The sequence below is a fragment of the Paramormyrops kingsleyae genome, chromosome 19, assembly GCF_048594095.1.
Source record: "Paramormyrops kingsleyae isolate MSU_618 chromosome 19, PKINGS_0.4, whole genome shotgun sequence".
In the NCBI taxonomy this organism is placed as follows: domain Eukaryota; kingdom Metazoa; phylum Chordata; class Actinopteri; order Osteoglossiformes; family Mormyridae; genus Paramormyrops; species Paramormyrops kingsleyae.
Window position 1 is genome coordinate 28,528,273 of NC_132815.1, and position 23,094 is coordinate 28,551,366.

Here is a 23,094-nt window from a genome sequence, read left to right on the forward strand (position 1 = left end):
GGAGTCACGTGACCATGTAAATGAGCAATATCTCTGCACTGAAGCAGCACAAAGGACAGTTTTAACGGCACAAACCAGCACAAACAGCATACACGATTGTGATCGGTCTGGTGTAAAACAGACACAAATGGGGAGCTAACTTCTCGCTGATGACGTCACCATGTAAACAAACATTTATAGCTCAGAAAGTAAAACAGCACAATTTTAACGGCACAAACTGCCACAAACGCGGCACATACGATTGAGACCAGTTTGGTTGAAATCTGAAACATATAAGGGGCCAACTTCACGCAGGTCACAGTGGCATCACAGCAAGTGGTCAAATCTGATCTCACTTAATATCCCTTCTCAGGAATTCCCAGGCAGTCCAAAGTCACCTGGAAGGGATGGTGTGTGGATCTATGACTGTGGTCAGAAGGTCCTCAGGTCAAATCTTATGCTCGGCATGAGAAGTCGCATCACCGTTGGACCCTTGAGAAAGTCCTTCAACCCTGAAAAATGCTTCAGGGGCACCAAAGAAATAGCTGATCCATAACTCAGACCCCAAGCTTCACATTCACTCCTACATGTCTGTGTGCAGACTGAGACGGCAAAATTGAATACTATTGTACCTCTACAATAGAGATGAAATTTAATACCACAATTATAGTGACCAAAATTATCACTGTTATCCGTATTATTGCGGTACTGTTAAAATCCAGCAGGGTGCCGGGCCCTGCGACGAGTGCCAACCAAAAAGGCACACTATTCTAGTCCCTGCAGAGTATACTCTACCCTATAGCATACCCTTTGGAACTTCCCCCCTAGGAGCCTTAATCTTACTTAATCTTGCTGCTTATAGTCATGCCCACTCCCACAGCTCATGACCACAGATTGGTCAGTAAGTCACAAGCCTCATGCAACTCCACAGTCCCCATATCTTCAGCATGGAGCTCCTCAATGCTCACAAGAAGTAGGCCAAGATTTCAGCTATTAAATCTCACCACCTCTTATTTAGGAAATCCATGAGAATCACAAGTGGCATAAGCCTTTTTCCCAAGCACGTGTCAGCATAATGCCAGGGAGAAAAGCAGGTCCATTGCTCCAGTCAGACTGGAACCTGCACTGTTTCCACTGAAACCAAGGTTTAGCAGTTGGTGGAAGTCTCATTTCCAGCCATGGAAGCCTCTGACCACTACGACGACTTCAGCTACAGTTCCAGGCTCTGCCAGAAATTCCCATCGTTACCTCTTCATGAGACAGCATATCTAGAACAGTGGCTCTCAACTTTTTTTTTTTAATCCAAGGACCCCCCAGGGTCCAGGAAAACATGTTTGGGCCCCCTGCACAGCTTATGGTATTGTTCCTCTTGCATGCATTCTGCACTGATGACAAAAATTGCCAGTATTTATTAATATCAACATATTTTAATTTGGTTACAATGTCAAACAATGCAATTTCTTTTCAAACAAGGTTCCAACAAGGTTTCACTCCACCATGTCCAATTTTTATTAAAAAATCTAGGTTAAACTTTATTTGAGGAGTTACAAATAATATAGTAATATACTCTTACTATTAATTAACCAGAAACTAAGTGTTAGTTAAGTACTGATCTCATGTTCATTAATCATAACGATAGAGATGAGGGATATTATTAGCCAACCTTTAACTTTACTATTTCAGAAATCCCTATCTGCTGATGTGGTACCTTCTGATTGGAAGCATGCTAATATAACACCCATATTCAAAAAAGGGGATAGAAGTAATCCAGCAAACTATAGGCCAATCAGTTTAACTTGCATCTGGAAAAATAATAGAAGCTATAATCAAAGTCAAAATGGTAGATTACATAGATTCAAATAACACTCTGAGGGATAGCCAACGTGGATTTAGGAGAGGTATATCCTGTTTAACTAATTTACCAATACTCCATCCATCCATCCATCCATCCATCCATCCATTTACTTCCGCTTATCCGAGGTCGGGTCGCGGGGGCAGCAGTCTCAGCAGGGAAACCCAGACTTCCCTCTCCCCGGCCACTTCCTCCAGCTCCTCTGGGGGGATCCCGAGGCGTTTCCAGGACAGCTGAGAGACATAGTCCCTCCAGCGTGTCCTGGGTCTTCCCCGGGGCCTCCTTCCAGTGGGACATGCCCGGAACACCTCACTAGGGAGGCGTCCAGGAGGCATCCTAATAAGATGCCCGAGCCACCTCATCTGGCTCCTCTCAATGCGGAGGAGCAGCGGCTCTACTCTGAGTCCCTCCTGGATGACCAAGCTCCCCGACCTGGAGAGAGCACTCCACCCTTTTCCGGCTGAGGACCATGGTCTCGGATTTGGAGGTGCTGATTTTCATTCCAGCCGCTTCACACTCGGCTGCGAACTGTTCCAGTGAGAGCCGAAGGTCACGGTCTGATGAGGCCAACAGAACCACATCATCTGCAAAAAGCAGAGACCTAATCCTGAGGTCACCAAACCGGACACCCTCAACGCCCTGGCTGCGCCTAGAAATTCTGTCCATAAAGGTTATGAACAGAATCGGCGATAAAGGGCAGCCCTGGCGGAGTCCAACCCTCACCGGGAACGAGTCCGACTTACTGCCGGCAATGCGGACCAAGCTCTGACACCGGTCGTACAGGGACCAAACAGCCCTAATAAGGCAGTCCGGCACCCCGTACTCCCGGAGCACTACCCACAGGACTCCCCGAGGGACGCGGTCGAATGCCTTCTCCAAGTCCACAAAGCACATGTAGACTGGTTGGGCAAACTCCCACGCACCCTCCAGGACCCTGCCGAGAGTATAGAGCTGGTCCACTGTTCCACGGCCAGGGCGAAAACCACACTGCTCCTCCTGAATCCGAGGTTCGACTATCCGACGGACCCTCCTCTCCAGCACCCCCGAATATACCTTACCAGGGAGGCTGAGGAGTGTGATCCCCCTATAGTTGGAACACAACCTCCGGTCTCCCCTTTTAAAGATAGGGACCACCACCCCGGTCTGCCAATCCAGAGGCACCGCCCCCGATGTCCACGCAATGCCGCAGATGCGTGTCAACCAAGACAGCCCCACAACATCCAAGCCTTGACGAACTCCGGGCGGATCTCATCCACCCCCGGGGCCCGGCCACCGAGGAGCTTTTTAACCACCTCAGCAACCTCTGCCCCAGAGATAGGTAAGTCCACCCCCAAGTCCCCAGACTCTGCTTCCACATTGGAGTATTCCTTCCACCGACCCACAACGTCCCGAGCTGAGGTCAGCAGCGCACCATCCCTACCATAAACAGTAGAGGTCGACCGATGTATCGGTTTTGCCGATTAATAGGCACCGATAGTTGATTCCCGGAACTATCGGTTATCGGCAAAAATCCACGCCGATAGTTTTTCCGGGTTGCGTCAGAGCTGAAGCGGCTGAGAACGGTCTGTTATCCTTATACAGTGCGAGAGCCAACATATATATCTATGGCAAGTGCCGCCTCTATAGGCGAAAATCGCTGTAAAGCACATGCTTTTGTTTTGACACGTGATACTGTTAGTTGCAAGGAGAGCGCGCAAGCTGCCTGGAGAGAGCGCAAGCTGCCTGGAGAGAGCGCGGTGCACGGACAACGCTGACACTTCAAATGCACGTTTAAAACACAGATAGCGAAAAGGTATGTATACAGTACACTACAGTACATGTTTTCATCTCAATATAAAGTAATTCATTTGTTGATTAGATTCTGCATTGGAGAAAGAACAGCAGTATGTTTGTCGACAAGGCTGAGAGGACGCTAACATTAGCAGTACATCAAGTGGTTAAAATAATGTGGCAAAAATACACGCAAGTCCGACCCAAATGTTTAATGTCATGATTGTTACCATCAGGAATGCATTCGATTTCAGTTCTTTTTATCTTCAGGCAGAGGGTGCGATTTGCCGGGGGGATGGGGGGATCCGACTGGAGCGCTTCGAAATAGTGAATCTTTTTGCGACGCAGTGTTTTACTGATTCGGAGTTTCAAAAAGCTCTGTTGATACTTTGCTCACCTTCTCTATATAATATATTTGTTGTTTGAAATGAAATCATTACTATTATAGGCCTAACTTACGATGTTTTTATTAAATTTGTTATCACGTAATACAGCTCCCTTCGTATTAAAACGATTTCATGACGTGAAACTCATTATCTGGTTCTTGCCTAAAAAGACGGGTATATAATGAGCGTTGTTAACAGATTACACAAACAGTTTGGTCAACCTCTGCCTATGGAGAGAGAAAAAAGTTTTCAAAATAGAAGCAAATATAGTGGGAGACTACACATATAATATACATTTATATAATTAATATTATATATAATTATAATATTATATAATTATATAATTATTATTATAATTCATTTTGTATGTAACTTTTTATTTATTTATTTGGAGTGTTACTTTTTCTTTCAGTTTGAAAGCATGTCTTTAATTTACCTCAATATTTATTAATATATTCATATTTATTTCATATAGCACATTTTCATGATTCAGTACCGTTTTTTTGTTTGGTTTTTGTAATAAAGTTTAGTACTATTTTACATGTAGTGTTGTGTTTTAATTTAGTTTTTTTTTTTTAATCCAGTATCCATTTTAAAAACTATCGGTTAATTAATCGGTTATCGGCAAGTACGGACCAGCCTAGCTATCGGTATCGGTAAAATTCAATATCGGTCGACCTCTAATAAACAGTGTTGATGCTGCACCGCTTTCCCGTCCTGAGACGCCGGATGGTGGACCAGAATCTCCTCAAAGCCGTCCGGAAGTTATTCTCCATGGCCTCGCCAAACTCCTCCCATACCCGAGTTTTTGCCTCAGCGACCGCCGAAGCCGCGTTCCGCTTAGCCTGCCGGTACTCATCAGCTGCTTCCGGAGTCCCACAGGCCAAAAAGGCGCATAAGCGCAAACAACAGTCAGGACCCGTCCCCCCACTCGATGGCGAAGGGAGGCTACCCTCTCGTCTACTGCGGTAAACCCCAATGTACAGGCGCCCAGCCAGGGAGCAATAAGTATGCCCACCCCAGCTCGGCGCCTCTCCCCGTGAGCAACTCCAGAGTGGAAGAGGGTCCAACCCCCTTCGAGGCCCAAGCCGTGTGTCGAGGTGAGCCCGACTATATCTAGTCGGAACCTCACAGCCTCGCGCACCAGCTCAGGTTCCTTCCCCACCAGAGAGGTGACATTCCATGTCCCTAGAGCTAGCTTCTGCAGCTGAGGATCGGACCGCCAAGGTCCCCGCCTTCGGCCACCGCCCAACTCACACTGCACCCGACCCCTATGGCCCCTCCTACAGGTGGTGAGCCCATTGGAGGGGGGACCCATGTGCCTTGTTTGGGTTGTGCCCGACCAGGCCCCATGGGTGTAGGCCTGGCCACCAGGCGCTCGCCATCGAGCCCCACCCCCAGGCCTGGCTCCAGGAGGGGGCCCCGGTGACCCGCGTCCAGGCAAGGGAAATCGTGGATCAATGTTTATACTCATCATTAGGGGTCTTGTGAGCCGCACTTCGTCTGGTTCCTCACCAATACATACAGTAAACTGGTTAAATTTGCAGATGACCAAGGTGGGTGGTGTAGCAGATACTGTTCTAGCAGCACAGAGGCTACAACGGGATCTTGATTTAATTAGCGACTGAGCTGATACCTGGCAGATGAAATTTAACATAGATAAATGTAAGGTAATCCATGCAGGGAGCAGAAATATAAAGTACAGATATTTTATGGGTTTCATTGAAATAAAGGTAGCCGACTGTGAGAAAGATCTCGGTGTGTATGTTGATGCTTCCATGTCCCACTCTCACCAGTGTGGGGAAGCAATAAAAATGGCTTATAGGATGTTGGGTTACATCTCTAGGTGTGTGGAGTTTAAGTCAAGGGAGGAGATGCTACAATTATATAATTCCTTGGTAAGACCCCACCTTGACTTTTGTGTGTAGGTTTAGTCACCATACCTTAAGAAGGACATTGCTGCCTTAGAAAAGGTGCAACATAGGGCTACAAGAATGATTCCTGGTCTTAGAGGAATGTCTTATGAGGAGAGGTTAGCTGAGCTGAATCTGTTCAGCCTCGAGCAAAGGAGACTAAGGGGGCACATGATCCAGGTATATAAGATTCTAACAGGTCTGGATGCTGTTCAGCCAAATGGCTACTTCAATATTAGTTTAAATACCAGAACTCATGGCCATAAGTGGAAATTAGAGGGAGAATATTTTAAAATGAATTTGAGGAAGCACTTCTTTACACGGCGAGTAGTTAGGAAATGGAATAGTCTTCCTGCTAGTGTAGCACAAGCTAAAACCCTGGGTTCCTTTAAATCACAGCGTGAATATCATTCACACTTGCCAGCACTTCCTCATACATGCTGCCTCTCTCTCCTGAGGCACCAAACTGCTTAGTAAAGTACCTGTGGGGTGACCCAATAGTCTCTCTCAATGGCCTCTCCAAACTCCTCTTTTTATCTCTCTTGCTGCAGCCATTTGGGCCTGTCAGTACCTCTTAGCAGACTCAAATAGAGCAATTGCTCTGAAGGCCTCCATCTGCAAATCTTCCAGCTTTCCTCACAACCAGTGTCCACCATGGTTACTGCTGTTGCAGAAACCAACTACCCTCTGGTCACAGCTATTTGCCAACTGGTGAAGCCTCATAAATGGTATATTCAGACGTGATGTTTATACACCCTCTGCCTTTTGCTGTATGCATACAAACAACAATTTTAAGAATCAAACAACAGAGATACTACATACACTAGTCAACACGATCTTGCACAATATCTCATTTATAAGTATGTTCTCAGGATTACTTTGTCTTGCTAATTTCAACAACACTGATAGCTAGATAAATAAGGTTAACAAGCACACTGAATCATAGATGTTAGTTTGTCACTGATGTCAGTAACGCCTTGCAGTTCTGTGTAACTTGCCTAAACCGGTAAGTCGGGTTTTGTCCATAATACTGATAAATACCAGGAGGTGCATAAAGCTAAATTAATGAAACAATGGCTGAAAGAATTATACATATATACACATACACACACATATATACACATACACACACATACACATATATATATATATATATATATACACATACATATACATACATACATATACATATACATATACATATATATATATATATATATACATATATATATATATATATATATACATACATATATATATATATATATACATATATATATATATATATATATATATACATATATACATATATACATATATACATATATATATATATATATATATATATACATATATACATATATATATACATATATACATATATATACATATATACATATATATATATACATATATACATATATATATATACATATATACATATATATATATACATATATACATATATATATATATATATATATATATATATATATATATATATATATATATGTGTGTGTGTGTACACAGCCAGTTATATGTTTTTAAAAATGTATAATTGTACATTATGACTCGCCTTCGGGTTTAGCAGCAGGCAATTTCCGAACTAACAACTGGCTTACGATCTTAGCGACGAAGTATTTTTGAAACGAAGACAGTGGCTGGTGTCATACATAACCAAAATATTTTATAGTAGTAGGCAATCATCCAGATGTTATACTCAGGTATATGGTTTTTTACCTATATTTATTTAAAAAAATGTCCTAGGTATGACATTAATCTACATCCAGCCCTATGAGGAGGTCCTCCAACTTACAGGCAAACACTTGGGGGTTGGTGGCAGGATTGGCACTCCAGCCACTGAAAAATACCTAACACTGGTCCATTTGGACTAGTGTGGTGCTGAGGTATCACATGCCACATGGCTGCACTCAGGTTCTCATCCCTGAGGTGGTTTGTCATGTGGTGGGTGTGGCAACACGCTGTATCAGTGCATGCTCCTTACCTCTCTTTTAAAAAGCAACACTATTCTGTTTGTTTCTGAGAGGAAATACAGCAGTATGCTGTGGTCTGTTTCATTAATTTAGCTTTATGTACCTCCTGGTATTCATCTGTATTATGGATAAAACCCGACTTATGATTTCCCAGTAAGGTTTAGGCATTATACCGCCCAAACATAGCTCTACTAATGAGTTTTCGATTGATAACATGAAAATAATTTCATGTACAAACATGTAAGCGGAGTAGAGGCATTAACCCTTACATGGCTGATCAAAAATGGATGTTTAGGAATCAATAAGTGGAACCATAATTCATTCATGGCGGCAGCAGCAAGGAGAGGGAGAGGTAGAACAGGAGCAGTAGTGGCTCTTCTTCTCTATGGATTTTTACATATAAAACCTGTTGACATCCACTTGTCCATAAAATCACTAAATAATCTGCAGCCATCTTGCTGTAACTATGGACTGTTTTTTACTGATAATGTCGAGTCTTACAAACAACCAACAAACTTTGAGCATGGAAAACATAAGCTGATAACGTTTATCTACCCGCAACTCTACCATCGTGCGATAAAACGCAAGTTCACAATTAAACTGCAACAAAGTGATGCGTTGATCGTCACAATTTGTTTGCTGCTCTCTGGAGATGTTCACCCCTGTCCTGGCCCAGGAGTCAACGAGGGTACGGCGTCCACAAACAACGAACGCAATTCTCCAGTTTTACAGGTAAACAATTTATGTTGTTATCAAGTGTCAGTGGTTAAACAAAATAACCTTGGTCATCGCTTCTGCCCCGCGGGTGTCTTCGGGACTTCGGGACCTTGCTTGAATAGAACTGACCTCCGCTGCAGTCAAAGTCAACTTAGCCAGTGGCATGCCTCTGGTCATGGGACCCCAGTGCCAGCGAGGTCAGGTCGGCAAGACAGCATGCGGCCAAACAATGACATCGCGGGCGCATTGACTGCATACACCGCACAAGAAAGACCATTGTTTCAAATTCCAGTACCACCATAAACAAAAGATGTAACTCAAATATTCCATCCACGCTGAAGGGAACCACGTGTGTGAAACATCTGAATCCTACAATCTCTAAAAACCAGAAATGGAAAATTTTCCACACTGTCAATCATTCTAGAATCATCTGGGACCCCCAATAAAAACCCAAGGGTATCTTAGGTGGTCATTTGAATGTAACAGGGCTGTGGAGTCGGAGTCGGAGTCGAGGAGTCGGAGTCAATTTTGGGTACCTGGAGTCGGAGTCGGAGTCGGCAAAAAGTTAACCGACTCCGACTCCTACTAAATTTAAATGGGAATTAAAAAAGTAAGTTGAAATGTCCCAATTCACAAACAGTCATAATGAACTACTTCTCTGCTGTAAGAATAAAGCCCAATGCATGCAGTGCATAATGTTACCACAAAACGAACATGTCAAGTAACCATGAAGCATGCTTTTCATTGACTGTATGCGTCACTATATGGGATGTAATGCACAGGTAAGGTGCGGCACCGCTTTCCATTGTGTCGTGTTCCACTGTTACAGGGAACTGTGAACCTAGCCTAAAGCCCCCCATACATTTACAGATGCACTGCCGATTTTTCGGCCGTTCAACGAGTCATCACGCGTCAAACGCCGGAAAAATCATCTGGTGTGTTCTCAGCTCCGTCGGCTCCCCTTCGCTATGCGCTAGTGAAAACCTTGTTTTCATTGTGTTTGTCTTTAATCTGGCATTATAGTAGAGTGTTGGCTTCCTAGCCAGTAGTTCTGTGGTGAAATGACATGTATGTTGCCTTCCTTTCCTTCAATGGATGTAGAAAATACATTAGCATAGTATATACATACAGAGGAGTCGGAGTCGGGGAGTCGGAGTCGGAACATTTAGAAACTGAGGAGTCGGAGTCGGAGTCGGAGCATTTATCTACCGACTCCACAGCCCTGGAATGTAAGAAGCCTTATATCAAAAACTGATGAAATTCACCATCTTTTATTAGACTCCAACCTAGACTTATTGAGTTTAACTGAAACATGGCTCAATAAAAACTTACCTGTGTCCATAGTAGATGTTCCGGGTTATAACTTTTTCAGGAAAGATAGAATGGGTTCTAAAGGTGGGGGAGTTTTAATATTTGTGAAGGACAGTATTCAGTGTCAGGAGATGTCATGGTCAAACAGTGAACAGTTGGAATGTATTTGCCTAAATGTTACTCTTTCCTCAAATATGTCATTCTCTTTGATTGCACTATATCGCCCCCCTACCTCTAAAAATTCTTTCTAATTTCAACAAAGAGGTGATAATCATGGGAGACTTTAATATAGATTGGGACAAGAAATCATTAAGGAAAAAGCTAAAACAGATTGCCAATGTTTTTGATCTCACTCAGTTAGTAAGTGGACCCACAAGAATAACAAATTCATCCTAAACTCAAATTGATTTAATATTTAGTAATAAACCAGATAGGATCATCAAAACCTTCAACATGCTCACTGGTTTATCAGACCACAATATGACTCTCATAGCCAGGAAGCTAAGTAAAAAACATTTTACTCTAGTTCAAGAGGAGGCATCTGTCAATATCCCTAAAAATAGATGTGAGAGTTTTAAAAGAACGGTTCAGGGCATTAACTGGGACGATGTGTTGACAGGGAAAAATTTAGAAGAAGACTGAAAACGATTTTCTTGTACATTACAGAGCACTATTGAAGAATTTACATCCATAAAAATACATAGACAGAAAAAGCATACTGTTCCATGGATTAACTCCAGCATTTTATAAATCCTATGAAAGTAAGGGACCTTGCCTTAAAAACTGCCCTTAAAACCAAGCTAAGTCATGACAGACACAACTACGCTACACTACGGAACAGAGTCATTAAAGAACTTAGAAAAGCAAAGGCAAACTTCTTTTTAACTACAATTAATAACTCAGGGGGGAATGCAAAAATAATTTGGAGCCATTTGAAAAAACGAATAGGATAAAATTATAATGAAATAAAAACATTTGAGCTTGCTGTAGAGGGCAAGACAATAAACAATCCAGTTGACGTAGCTGATGCTCTTAATAACTATTTTGTTGATTCAGTTGCCACAATTGTAGAGTCCTTCACCCCTGAGCACAAGGGTAATATCCCACAAGTTATACCAACTGGACCAGTTTTTAATATCAAAACTATAAATGAAGCAGATGTCATGAAAGTGGTGGGGGCTCTCAAGTCATCAAGAGCTAAGGACGTCATTGGCATGACCTCTGTTATGCTCAAAGAGCTATCAACACCCCTGCTCTGTCCCATCACAAAATTAGTTAACCTTTCAATTACAAAAGGAGTCTTCCCAAGTGTTTGGAAATTGGCTGCTGTCTCTCCAATCTTTAAAGGTGGAGATCACCTCTCTGCCTGTAACTACAGGCCCATTAGCATCCTTCCTGTTGTATTCAAGGTCACTGAAAAACTTATAGCAGAACAAATGATTGCATTTTTAAACACACGCCCCTCTCCACTGATTCCTATGCAATTTGGCTTTCGTGCTAACCACTCAACTGAAACAGCAACCTGTTTTTTCACAGAAAAATTAAGATCTCTATTAGACAAAGGAGGAGTTGTTGGAGCCATTTTTTTAGATTTAAAAAAGGCATTTGACACCATTAATCATAGTGTTCTTGTGTATAAATTGTCTACTTTTAACTTCTCAACACATGCAATTAACTGGGTTGGTTCCTGTCATGTCCAGGGTTAACGTGCCTCACGTCAGTATGGTTGAAACGTATTATGGGAGGAAGGAAAGGAACAATAAAGAAAAGTGAAGCGTTCTGAGTGACAGTTCGAGAGCGTTTGTGCGTGGTTATTAAACCGGATAAAAGTCTGAAGATATCTCTCAGTGCGGAGCTGAGTAGATATATAACAGTTCCTATCCAGCAAATCGATCACAGTTTGTTAGAGTTAGGAGTCATCAATCAAAACCCATTGGTATGCCTACTGGTGTTCCGCAGGGATCCATACTGGGTCCACTTTTATTCACCCTGTATGTTAATGATCTGCCAACAGTTTGTCCTGATGTTAATATTCAAATGTATGCAGATGATACTGTGATTTTCATCCATGGTAGTAGTGCAGCACAAGTCGCAGATCAGTTAAAGTCAATGCAACATATCACAACATGGTTAAAATAAAACTGTCTACAACTGAATGTGTCTAAAACAGTATGCATGTTTTTTTGAAAGTCAAATAAACACTTTACTGAGCCAGATGAATATGTAGCTGGAGAAAGACTGCAGGTAGTGTCAGAATTTAAATATCGTGGTGTTCTGATTGATAGTAATCTTTTGTTTAAAGCCCAAATTAAAAAGGTCTGTGAGCGAGTTAAATTCAATTTGGTAAACTTTAGATTCATACGAAACTGTATGTCAAAAAAGGCTGCAATCATGTACATGCATTCAATGATCTTCTCTCACATTACATATTGCTTAACAACTTGGTCTCAGGCCAGTACAACTTCTCAAACCTTATGAAATACACAAACTTATGTCTAACATATAAGATTATCAATGGACATGCTCCTTCAGTTTTAAGACAATTCATAAAAACAGGTTCATCTACAAATATATCTACAAGAAGTACAATTAGAGGTGGCTGTATAATTCAGATGAGAAAAAGCAGTTTTGGCCAATCTGCGTTTTCCATTAGAGCTGCACCTGAGTGGAACATGATACCATCCCACATCAGAGACATAAAAACATACCACACATTCAAACACAATTTAAAAAAATGGTTAATTAGCCTCCAAACATGTCAACATCACACTGCCCAGCACCTCTAGTTAGTTGTATCTGGTTGCTGCTTTATTTATATCACTACTGCCATCAGCCATGTTCTGTCTTTCTCTTTTTTATGTATTTATTATTATTCTTTTCTTCCTGTATTTACTGACCCTTCTCTTTTTGTATGTTTTATGTGTCTTTTTATTTACTTCTTTTATTATGATCTATGTATACTTTATGTATCTTTTTTTTATTATGTATTTGACCTGTTACCATCGGTCCATGGACAGATGTAAAATAGCCATTTTGGCTAATTCTGGCACATTTACATTCTATGTTTATTAATGTGCACTGTACATGTCAAATAAACCATAAATAAATAAATGTTTTATCAAATTCCTGGTTCTTAAAAATTTAGAAACATTTCTAATAGAGCTGTGGAATTAAATTTGAATCGTGATTACAATTATGGCTTCCCACAATTATGAAAATAATTATAATAGAGAAAAACGATCTTCGTTTCTATCTCGTATTGAAATAATTCCCTAATTTATCTTGCACAATAAATCCAGATCAGTGCATTCAGTGGTGCACTTTGCCCCTCCGTAAATGCTGTTAGTGAATTCCTTACAGCACAGCAGTCAAAATGTGTTCAAAGGACAGGTACCTTTGGTCAACAAGAGATAAACACACATCAGATATTTGGCATCCTTTTGGTCTCAATGAATCGGAGCAAGAACAACAGCAAATAATTTGCAGAATATGTTTCAAAGCTGTGTCTGCATCACAAGGCAACATGACCAATTTATTTAACCACTTAAAGCTTAATCAAAAAGTGGTCTATGATAAAACAATACGTGAACAATAAAATGAATTGTGAGGCAAGCTATTTAACTCGTACTGCAATGCAGTTATCTGTTAAGGACACCGTCTAAAATGCAACCGTGTATCTGTGAAGTTTTCAAAAACACAGAGATATAATGGGTGCCATCACATATTTAGCAAAAGAGAAGGTCTTCAACACAGCTGGAAATATTGTCTCCTGCCATCGTGCATCACTGAAGCTAGATCATGTAAATAGACTAGTTTTTCTTGTTAATAATCTTTAAGTTTCACTTTTTATATCAGTGGACTGAGCAGTTGACTCTAATACTGTATGTATAGTTAGGGTAAACAAATTAAGTTTAGTGTTTTTGAACCTCAGAGAACAGTTAATCTCAGTATAATTTGTCTATTCATTTAAAAAATATATTTGTACAAATTCAGCATATGTTATCTTATTAAAATTTTATTTTGGGTTCAATTCAATTTCAATGTAAGTGTATAAGTTTCATTATCATGATTCAATAAATACGATGTTTCTGCAGTCAAGAGTAATTGTGGTAAATAATCGTGGTAAATAATCATGATCTCAATATCGGTCAAAAATAATCGTGATTATGATTTAGCTATAATCGAGCAGCTCTCATTTTTCTTTTTTTTTTTTTTTTTTTTTTTTTTATTGCCCACCACCACCCCCCCTCTTCGGAGGACAACTTTATTTTACATTACATTCAAGAGTAAAGATTGTGGCCGCTCCGAACTCACCAGTACCGTGGAAAAGGAGAAAAACAGGGGGGGTACAAAAACAACAGCGTAACAATAACAGACATCAATCACCATGGGGAGAGGGGGAGAGAGAAAAAAAAAAAAAAAAAAAGGGTATACAGAAATAATAACACTAATAATGTAGGCGGGATGGAAAAAAGATGAAGTATAGGGGAATACAGAATACAAACAACCATAAGAAACATAACACTCATCAAACAACAAGAATTATAACAACATCAGTGATACTAATAATAATTAATACAAATCGGTATTATATATATGTAGCATACACACACGTAATCGTACCGTTATATATGTATATTTCAATTTCTAAATCTATAACATACCCTAAAAAGTAATAATAATAATGATATTGATCGCTCAACCAGTCTTGTATGCATGTGCAAGTGTAGGTGTGACCTGATTTGTCATTGGATGTGCTGGCATTTAATGCCGTCAGGGGAGGCGGCAGCACCCCCCCCCCCCCCCAGGCCCAAGGCGAAGGCAGGAGAACCAGGCAACCGAAGCCACCCTACTGCCCCCCCGTCACAAGGGCCCACAGCCACGCATCCCAGAGACAACCACCCGCCCAACCCGAGAGGGAGCCCGCGAGGGACTAAGGGGGCGCCAACCCCCGCACAGGGAGGCCCGCAGAGGGAGGACGGGCGGCGAGCCCCCCAGCCCCACCCGCAACCAACCCACCGGGGCAGGCGGGTCCAGGGCCGAAGGGCCCCACCCACCGGGACCACCCCCCCCACCCCCCGGCGGACGGCCCCCCACACACCGGGGGAGCCCCAGCCCCCCCAGCCCGTCCCCCGGGAGGACGGGCCGCCGCCCACCGCAGCGACCCGGCACGCCTCCCCCCCAACACTGCAGGATGATCCAAGGGGGGCCCATACAAAGAGCCCCCCCCCCACCCGGGAGCGGACCCGCGGCGACCGGGAAGCGGCAGACACCCCGCCCAGCCCAGACCGAACCCCCCAATCCGCCTAGCAGGGCCCAGAGCGTCCCAAGATTCCCCGGACCGCCCGCCAGGGCCCCACCCCGGCGCAGCAGAGCCAAGCACCACCCGGCCCGCGGCCCAAGAGAGGAGGCCGCCCATACCCGCCAGGGCCACCCGAACCCCCCCATGATGGGTCTTCCCCCCGGCGGGCCACCCCACCAGCACAGGGCCAGAGACAGAGAGTTAGGGGGGGCCCCTCAGCCCCCATCCCCTCCCTGACCCATGTTGGTGTGAAGTGTGCATGTACATGTGTGAGAGAGTTGTGTGTTTATGTCTACTATGCATTAAAATTAGTGGGTGCAGTTCGGGTATGAGGGCCCCACCACTGGCAGATGGCAGAGTCCCCCATCCCCCTCCCCGCACCCCCAAGGCCCTAATGTAATATGGACTGCGTATATGACTAAGGTGCAAAAAGTGGGCGAGCAGTTGAGGCATGGGCACCCCACCGCTGGCAGATGGCAGAGCCCCACCTGCCTCAACCCACCTCCTCAGCCCTAGTGTCATGTGGTGTCTAACATGTAAGTAAAAATTGAGGGGCAGTGTCTCGGCGCACCTCCCCACCGCCCCTCAAGGCCCTAGTGTTGTGTGAAATGTGGTGTTGGACCCAGGGGAGCAATAAGGGCGTGCCAGGAGTGGGCCCCCCCCGGCACCGGGGCCAGATCCCCGACTGGCCCCGATTAGTCCCCATCCCTGACCCCGCACAGCCGGCAGGGACGGCCAACCGAGGTGTTCAGGGGCGGCACAGGCAGCCCAGCAGCAGGGAACGCCCCCCCCCCCCCCAGGCGCAGACCGGGAGAGACCCACCCCACCACGCCCGATGAGACCCCAGCTAGCGGCCAAGGACGGGACAACCCCAGACCCCCCCGGCAAACGGGGAGCCGGACCAGCCAGGCGGGGTGACCCCCGCCCCCCGGCCACCCCAGGCCCCCCCCCAGGCGAGGCAGAGGCTCCCCCCACCGCCCCCCCCAAACCACCCCACAGCGCCCGAGGGCCCCGCGCCGGAATCGCCAACGGCAGACAACGACCCGTCCCCACCAGGCAACGGGCCCGGGCAGACCAGGCCCCCCAGCATGCGGGCGACCACCCGCCCGGGAGCCGGAGCAGCGGCCCCAGCAGATAGAGCCCACGCCCCCAAACCCACGCACCCCAGCGCAGCGGCCCAGGCGGAACCCAGAGGCCCCACCCCCCGATCCCCCCCCAGCGCGCCACCCACCCCGCGGGGGCAGAACCCCCCCCACCCCCCGCACCGCCCCCACCAGGCCAGGCCAGCGGCCACCCAGAGACACTGACCACGCGCCCTCAGCCAAGAGAAACACCAGAGGACCCCAACAACCCAGCCCCCCCACCCCCAGCCCCCAACCCGGGACGGTGACGGCAAGGCCCCACCACCCCTGACGACATTACGTTAAAAAATTCATTATTGGAGTCCAACTGTCTTCAAAATCGATCAATTGATTTTTCTTACAGGCAGACATCCTCTCCATGGAAACATAATCCCAGAGTAGATTTTTGAACAGATTTATGTTTAAATTCTCTTTTGACTTCCAGTTCAGAAGGATTGTTTTCTTAGCAATGGTTAGTACTGTGAGAAGCATGCAAGATTTATTCATGTCCATATTAGTGTCAGTGAGGTCCCCAAGCAGGCAGAGTGAGGGGGAGGGTGGGATGGGATGCCCTAGGTGTGTCGATAAGTCTTCACAAATCCTTTGCCAGAATTCGTTGACCGGTGTGCAATACCAGAAAGCATGCAGGTAATTATCTGGTGCATCCGTCTTACAAGTTAGGCATATGTCAGTATCTCTGATACCCATCTGGAACATCCTCTGCCCTGTGTAGTGTGTTCTGTGTAAAATTTTGTATTGTAAAAGCTGCAGGTTGGAGTTCCGATTCATTCGAAAGGTATTCAAGCAAATTTGCCTCCAGAAGTTAGTGTCTTGATTGATAAGTAAATCCCTTTCCCATTTGTGGGTAGGGAGTGAGAGCGTTGTATCAGATTCTGCTAGATGCACGTAAATCCTAGACAGTAGTTTTTTAGTTGGAGTTATTAAGAAGTTTGCTATTTTAGGTGAAAGCTCCAGATCTAATTGCTTACGGCACCATCTATTGTGTATTATTGATTTAAGTTGAAGATATTCTAAGTATTTGTTTTTCTCAATGTTATAAGTTTCTGTAATTTTGTCAAATGATATCATGCAATTGTCTTGGATTATATGTTCGAGGCGCTTGATTCCTTTATTATGCCAAGCCAGGAAGTTTATCACTTTTTTATTTAACAGGATGTCAGGGTTGTTCCAGATGGGTGTCAGTTTGCATGGGACCACTGAAGTTTGGTTTATTCTAAGAAATTCCCACCAGGCTGTCAGCGATGTGCTGATGTTGATGCTCTTAAAACAGCAATGTCGTTTAAGTATATGACTGATAAATGGCAGGTCCTCGACTCGAATATCATTACAGAAAGTTTGCTCAATATCCAACCAGTTAAGGTCTAAGTTATTTTGCGTAGTCCATTTTAGGACATATATCAATCTATTGGCAAGAAAGTAGTTGTAGAAATTGGGAAGCTCCAAACCCCCACAGTTTTTGGATTTCTGTAAAGTTTTTAAACTTATTCGTGGTGGTTTGGATTTCCATAGATATTTTGAAACTAAGGAGTCCAATGATTTAAACCAAGTCCGCGGAGGTTGACTCGGAACCATTGAGAACATGTAGTTAATTTTTGGTAGGATCATCATTTTGATTGTAGCTACTCTTCCCAGAAGTGATGTGGGTAGATTGTTCCACCGTGCAAGGTCATCTTCTATCTTTTTAAGCAGCGGACTATAATTTAATCGCGTCAGATCTGACAGCTTGGCAGAAATGTTAATACCCAGATATCTAATGTTCCCAGATTGAAGTGGGATAGTTGGATTGGACTGGAAGTCACAAGATATTGGAAGAGTAGTCGACTTGTTCCAATTAATAGAGTAATCTGATATGGAGGAGAATTTATCTATAAGTCTTATCGTCTCCGTGAGGGAACCCTGTGTATTTTGAAGAAAAAGTAATACATCATCTGCATAAAGACTAATTTTATGGGTTATACTTGCTGTTTGAATACCTTTGATATTATTATTATTCCGAATTGCTGCTGCCAATGGTTCAATAAATATAGAAAATAGTGATGGAGAAAGTGGACAACCTTGCCTAGTGCCCCTTCTGAGAGTGAAGCTTGGGGAGATTTGATCATTCGTTTTTACACAGGCTTTAGGTGAACTGTATAAAATTTTAATCCAGGTTACGAAGTTCTCACGAAATCCAAATTTTAGTAAGGTTGCCATTAGAAATTTCCAGTTGACCCTGTCAAAAGCCTTTTCTGCGTCCAATGACATGATTATGGCTTCCTTATTTTGAATGTTGCAGTAGTCTATTACGCCAATTAGTCTCCTCATGTTGTTAGTGGACTGTCTGCCTTTAATGAAACCCGTTTGATCTGGATGTATTATATAAGGTGTCACTTTTTCAATTCTACTAGCCAGTGCCTTGCTGATGATTTTAAGGTCCGCATTTATAAGTGATATTGGTCGGTAGCTAGAGGGGAGAGCAGGATCTTTGTCAGGTTTGAGGAGCAGGTTAATGTCTGCACAATTCATATTTGGAGGGATGCTGCCAGTTTCTTTAATTTCTATAACCATTCTATGGAAGAGTGGTGCTAGCAGAGGCCAAAATGTTTTGTAGAATTCTGCTGGAAATCCATCTGGACCTGGGGCTTTCCCGTTAGGCATACATTGTAGTGCATCATGAAGTTCCACTATTGAGAGAGGTAACTCTAATGCCGTTATTTGTTCATTATTTAATATTGGTAGGTCGATGTTATTTAAGAACTCTTCTATTTCAGAATTGGTTGGATTAATATCAGGTGAGTATAATTTTTTATAGAAGTCCCTAAATATCCTATTTATCTCTCCTAGGCTATGAGTTGCCTTCCCATTGGGGTCTGTAACTGAAGAGATTGCTGCCTTCTCCTTATTCTGTTTTAGTTGGTTTGCTAAAAATTTACTTGATTTATTACTATGTTCAAAATTGTCCAAGCGTAATCTCTGTATGTAAAACTGAGTTTTTTTGTCTCTTAATTCTTGCAATTTAATTCTATTTTTTCTCAGGTCATTGAGAAGGTGTTTTTCTTGGGAGGCAACATGTGCTGATTCCAAAGTTTTAATTTTCTGTTCTAGTTCAGTTTCGAGTGCTTTTTCTTTCTTTTTTTTATGTACTGAATATGAAATTATTCTGCCTCGTATTACAGCCTTTGCTGTCTCCCAGAGAATGCACGCAGAGATACCTGGCAGGTCATTTGTTTCAATAAATGTTGTCCATTCTTTTTTAATAACTTCTAGAAACTCTGAGTCCGTTAGTAATGATGTATTCAGTCTCCACCGTTTAAAAGGTGGTGCACTAACTTTTACAGTGACCGTCATAGTGACAGGTGCGTGGTCACTGATTGTTATAGGGTGAATTTGTGTGTCAGATATATCTTTCATAACTGTATTGCTCGTAAGAAAAAAGTCTATCCGGGAGTAAGAATGATGGACTGGTGAGAAAAACGTGTATTCTCTGAGCGTGGTGTGAAAAGTACGCCAGACATCGCATAGGCCGAAATCATTCATATATTGTTTTACTGTTTCAGATGATTGGCAAGTACGGTAACTAGCTGCTGTACTACGTCTGTCAGATTCTGGGTTAAGTACTAAGTTGAAGTCCCCTCCCAGTATAAGTTCTGTGTCTGAGTGCGATGATATTTCAGCAAAAAGGTGGTGGAAGAAGGAGGAGTCATCACTATTTGGACCGTATATATTGGCAATACATATCTCTTTGTTATATGCTGAAATTTTAATAATTATGAATCTACCTTCTGGGTCTGCGATAGTGTCTTTACAGTTGAAACATATTCTTTTGTTGATTAAAATTGCTACACCTCTCTGTTTTGAATTATAACTAGCTAAGTATACGTGTGGAAATTCTGGTGAATTTAATGTACACTGTCCTGTTTTGGCTAAGTGAGTTTCCTGCAGTAGGACAATGTCTGCCTGTAATGTTGTTAGATATTCTAAGATTTTATGTCTCTTAGCAATTGAGCCAATACCACGCACGTTCCAAGTGACAAAGCGTAGTGAATTCATGCTGTCCTAACTTAGACCCCCTGAGTGCAATCTAATGTTAAAATGGATGGATGTGTGTGTATGTGAAAGACTCTGTGTGAATGAGTCTGAATATGTCAGGATTAGTGTGTGTGCAAATATCAATGTGTGAATGCCTCCATGTGTGTTATTAAGGTGAGGAGATCTGTCTGAGCTTGAGTGGGCATGTGTATATGTGAGTGTATGAATGCATACATGTGTGATGTTAAGATGAGGGGGTGCGTGTATGTTTGAGTGGGCATCTATGCATGCGAGTGTGTGACTACCTACGTGTCGGTGTGGGTGTATAGTATCTGGTAGACTGCTTCCAGATAAAACATTTTTGAGCGTCAATATCGATATGCAACAATTAACATAACAACCAAATTGACAATGATGGCCATAACAATAACAACAACAACAACAACTGCGACTGTAGTGAGACATTAAACAAGGGGGTTGAGGAACAGTAAGGGATATAAAGTGAACCAGCCTTAATAGTCTTTAGACAAAGCCGTCTAGTGTGCGGCGTGCGCTAAAAACCTGTATTAACTGCCAAACTTTAAAGTCAGTTTGTTAAATGCGTGTTACCTTAGTCGGAAGTGGTTTCAGTAGAGCCAAGCAGTGGTGTTCTGGTCGCGAAATAGTTGTCCATTAACATACAGTCTGTCTACCGCGATGACAGCTCGGGCTCCCTCCGCAATGAATTTTTTCCTGAGCTGGAACAGGATTCTGCGACGATCCAGGATTTCTTTGGGAAATTGGTCGTTGACGCTGAAGTCCGTTCCTCTGAGCTCCCTGCCTCGGCTTTTCACCAGTTCCTTTTGCTTGAAATGTTCAAACTTGGCCACGATAGGTCTTGGACGCTGAGCTTCTTTCCTCACCCCTCCTATGCGGTGGACCCGATGAAACGTGATGTTGCTGACGGTGTCCCGAGGAAGTTTAAGTTCTTGTTGCATGAAGTTTCTGATGGTAGCTTCTGCGTCTTCCTCTGCGCGCTCCGGAATTCCGGCGAACACTAAATTGTCCCGCATACTTCTTGCTTGAATATCAAGCAGGGACTCTTTCATGCGCTTATGTTCTGTGGAGAGTTTCGCCATACCTTCCGTGAGGGATGTTACGGAGTCTCTGAGAATCTTGTTTTCGGATGCTAGCGATTCCACCTGTTGTTGACTGTACTCCAGAGATTCCCGTAATGCTTGAAATTCCTTGTGTAGGATTTCTACAAGTGCCAGTCGGGCGTCAAAACTGGAAAGTTTGTTGTTAATGGACTCTAGGATATCTCCGTATTCCTTATCAGGCGATGAAGGGCTACTTGAGGGGCTGTTTGAGGTACAGTCCGAGCGTGTTCTCTTCGTGGACGGAGTCGCTTGGTTCTTCTTCATGATGAGTCGTTCGTAACACTCGTCCACGTAATCCTGTAAATCTTCCAAGCTTTCTTCGTCCAGGATGTAAATGAGTGAACTTATTTATCCGATAAAGTACTATAAATACTATTATTAATATTTTGGCTTGGTTAAGTTGGCTATCGAAGTAAGTTTTGTTTTGTTTTTTTTTTTTTTAGTAGGACGCTGCCATGTTGGATTACGCACAGCTCTCGCGAGATCTCACAGCATTACTGCCCCCTACCTCTCATTTTTCTAATTTGGAACCGCTTTGGAACCAAACCCTACACCCCAATTCTCCCCCCCCTCCTGGTGTTTCATGTGATATACAATTATGGTTTAAAAAAACAAAAACAAAAGGTAAGTCACGCTGGTGCACCTATTTGTGAAATTTAGTTTCACTGTCTCTAAAAATAGTTGCAAAATGTGACTAAATGCTCGTAGCCTGGAGGCCTGCTATATGAATGAATTAAAAGCAAAAATATAGTCACTGCTGTCACGCTGACAAGACTGTGTTGAGTAAAAAACAATGGAAGGCTAGCCAGCATCTCTTTCAACGTTATACGTTTCCTACAAATAAGTCAGCCAGCGAGGACACATAGCCTATGTTCCTTCATTGGAACTTAAAGTGAACTGCCACCACCCTGAGTAATACGAAGTAATGTGAATTTTCATACTTGGGGTTTTATTACTTAGTCATAGTAATTCAGTTACCACCAGCTGTGAGACTATATTTTGGTTCCAAGATTGAAGAAATTTTATTTGTCATATGCATAGTTATACACATACAGCATGCAGTGAAATGTAACCCTGCATCACTCCTGAGTGCATTGGTTTATTAAATAAAAATAGATAATTAAAAACTAAAATGTTGAAAGTACGTACATATATCCATCACCATTACCTTCATGCTGAGGTAGTAAGTACGGTGTATTTCAAAGTGCAGGAAGAGATTTCAATGACTCACAGGAGAGCTGATTATATGGTTTCATGACGTGGATAGAGCTCATATTATAGGCAAGCAAAGGGAACACAAACCTGCTGAAGCAAGCAGAGCGTGGTAGTCTGCTCCCCGCTGCGTGGGCTGCTCCTCGCTCCGCTCACTCTCCTCTGCAGCCTCATAACGGCTCCAGTTGGACTCCAGCTTTCTCTTGGAGAAAACTGCAGCAGCTTCATCTTCAACATCTTCCAGGTTGTTAGCATCATCTTGGATCTTCTGAATGATCAACAAAAGAAAACTGATGAGTTCCTTGCTGTCACCTGTGCATATATCCGAGTAGACCAGTAGACAAGCATCCTTCTTTTAATTAAAAACAA

At 43.2% G+C, this 23,094-nt stretch overlaps 1 protein-coding gene across 1 annotated transcript in view; it reads right to left on the reverse strand.

Moving 5' to 3' along the window:
• LOC111861013 (acyl-coenzyme A thioesterase 1-like) overlaps positions 1-23,094 on the reverse strand; it is a 41,557-nt gene that overhangs the window by 12,020 nt on the left and 6,443 nt on the right. The window contains exon 3 of the mRNA XM_023845269.2: positions 22,816-22,993. Within this exon, the coding sequence (XP_023701037.2) occupies positions 22,816-22,993 (178 nt within the window). The remainder of the gene's footprint in view (positions 1-22,815; positions 22,994-23,094) is intronic.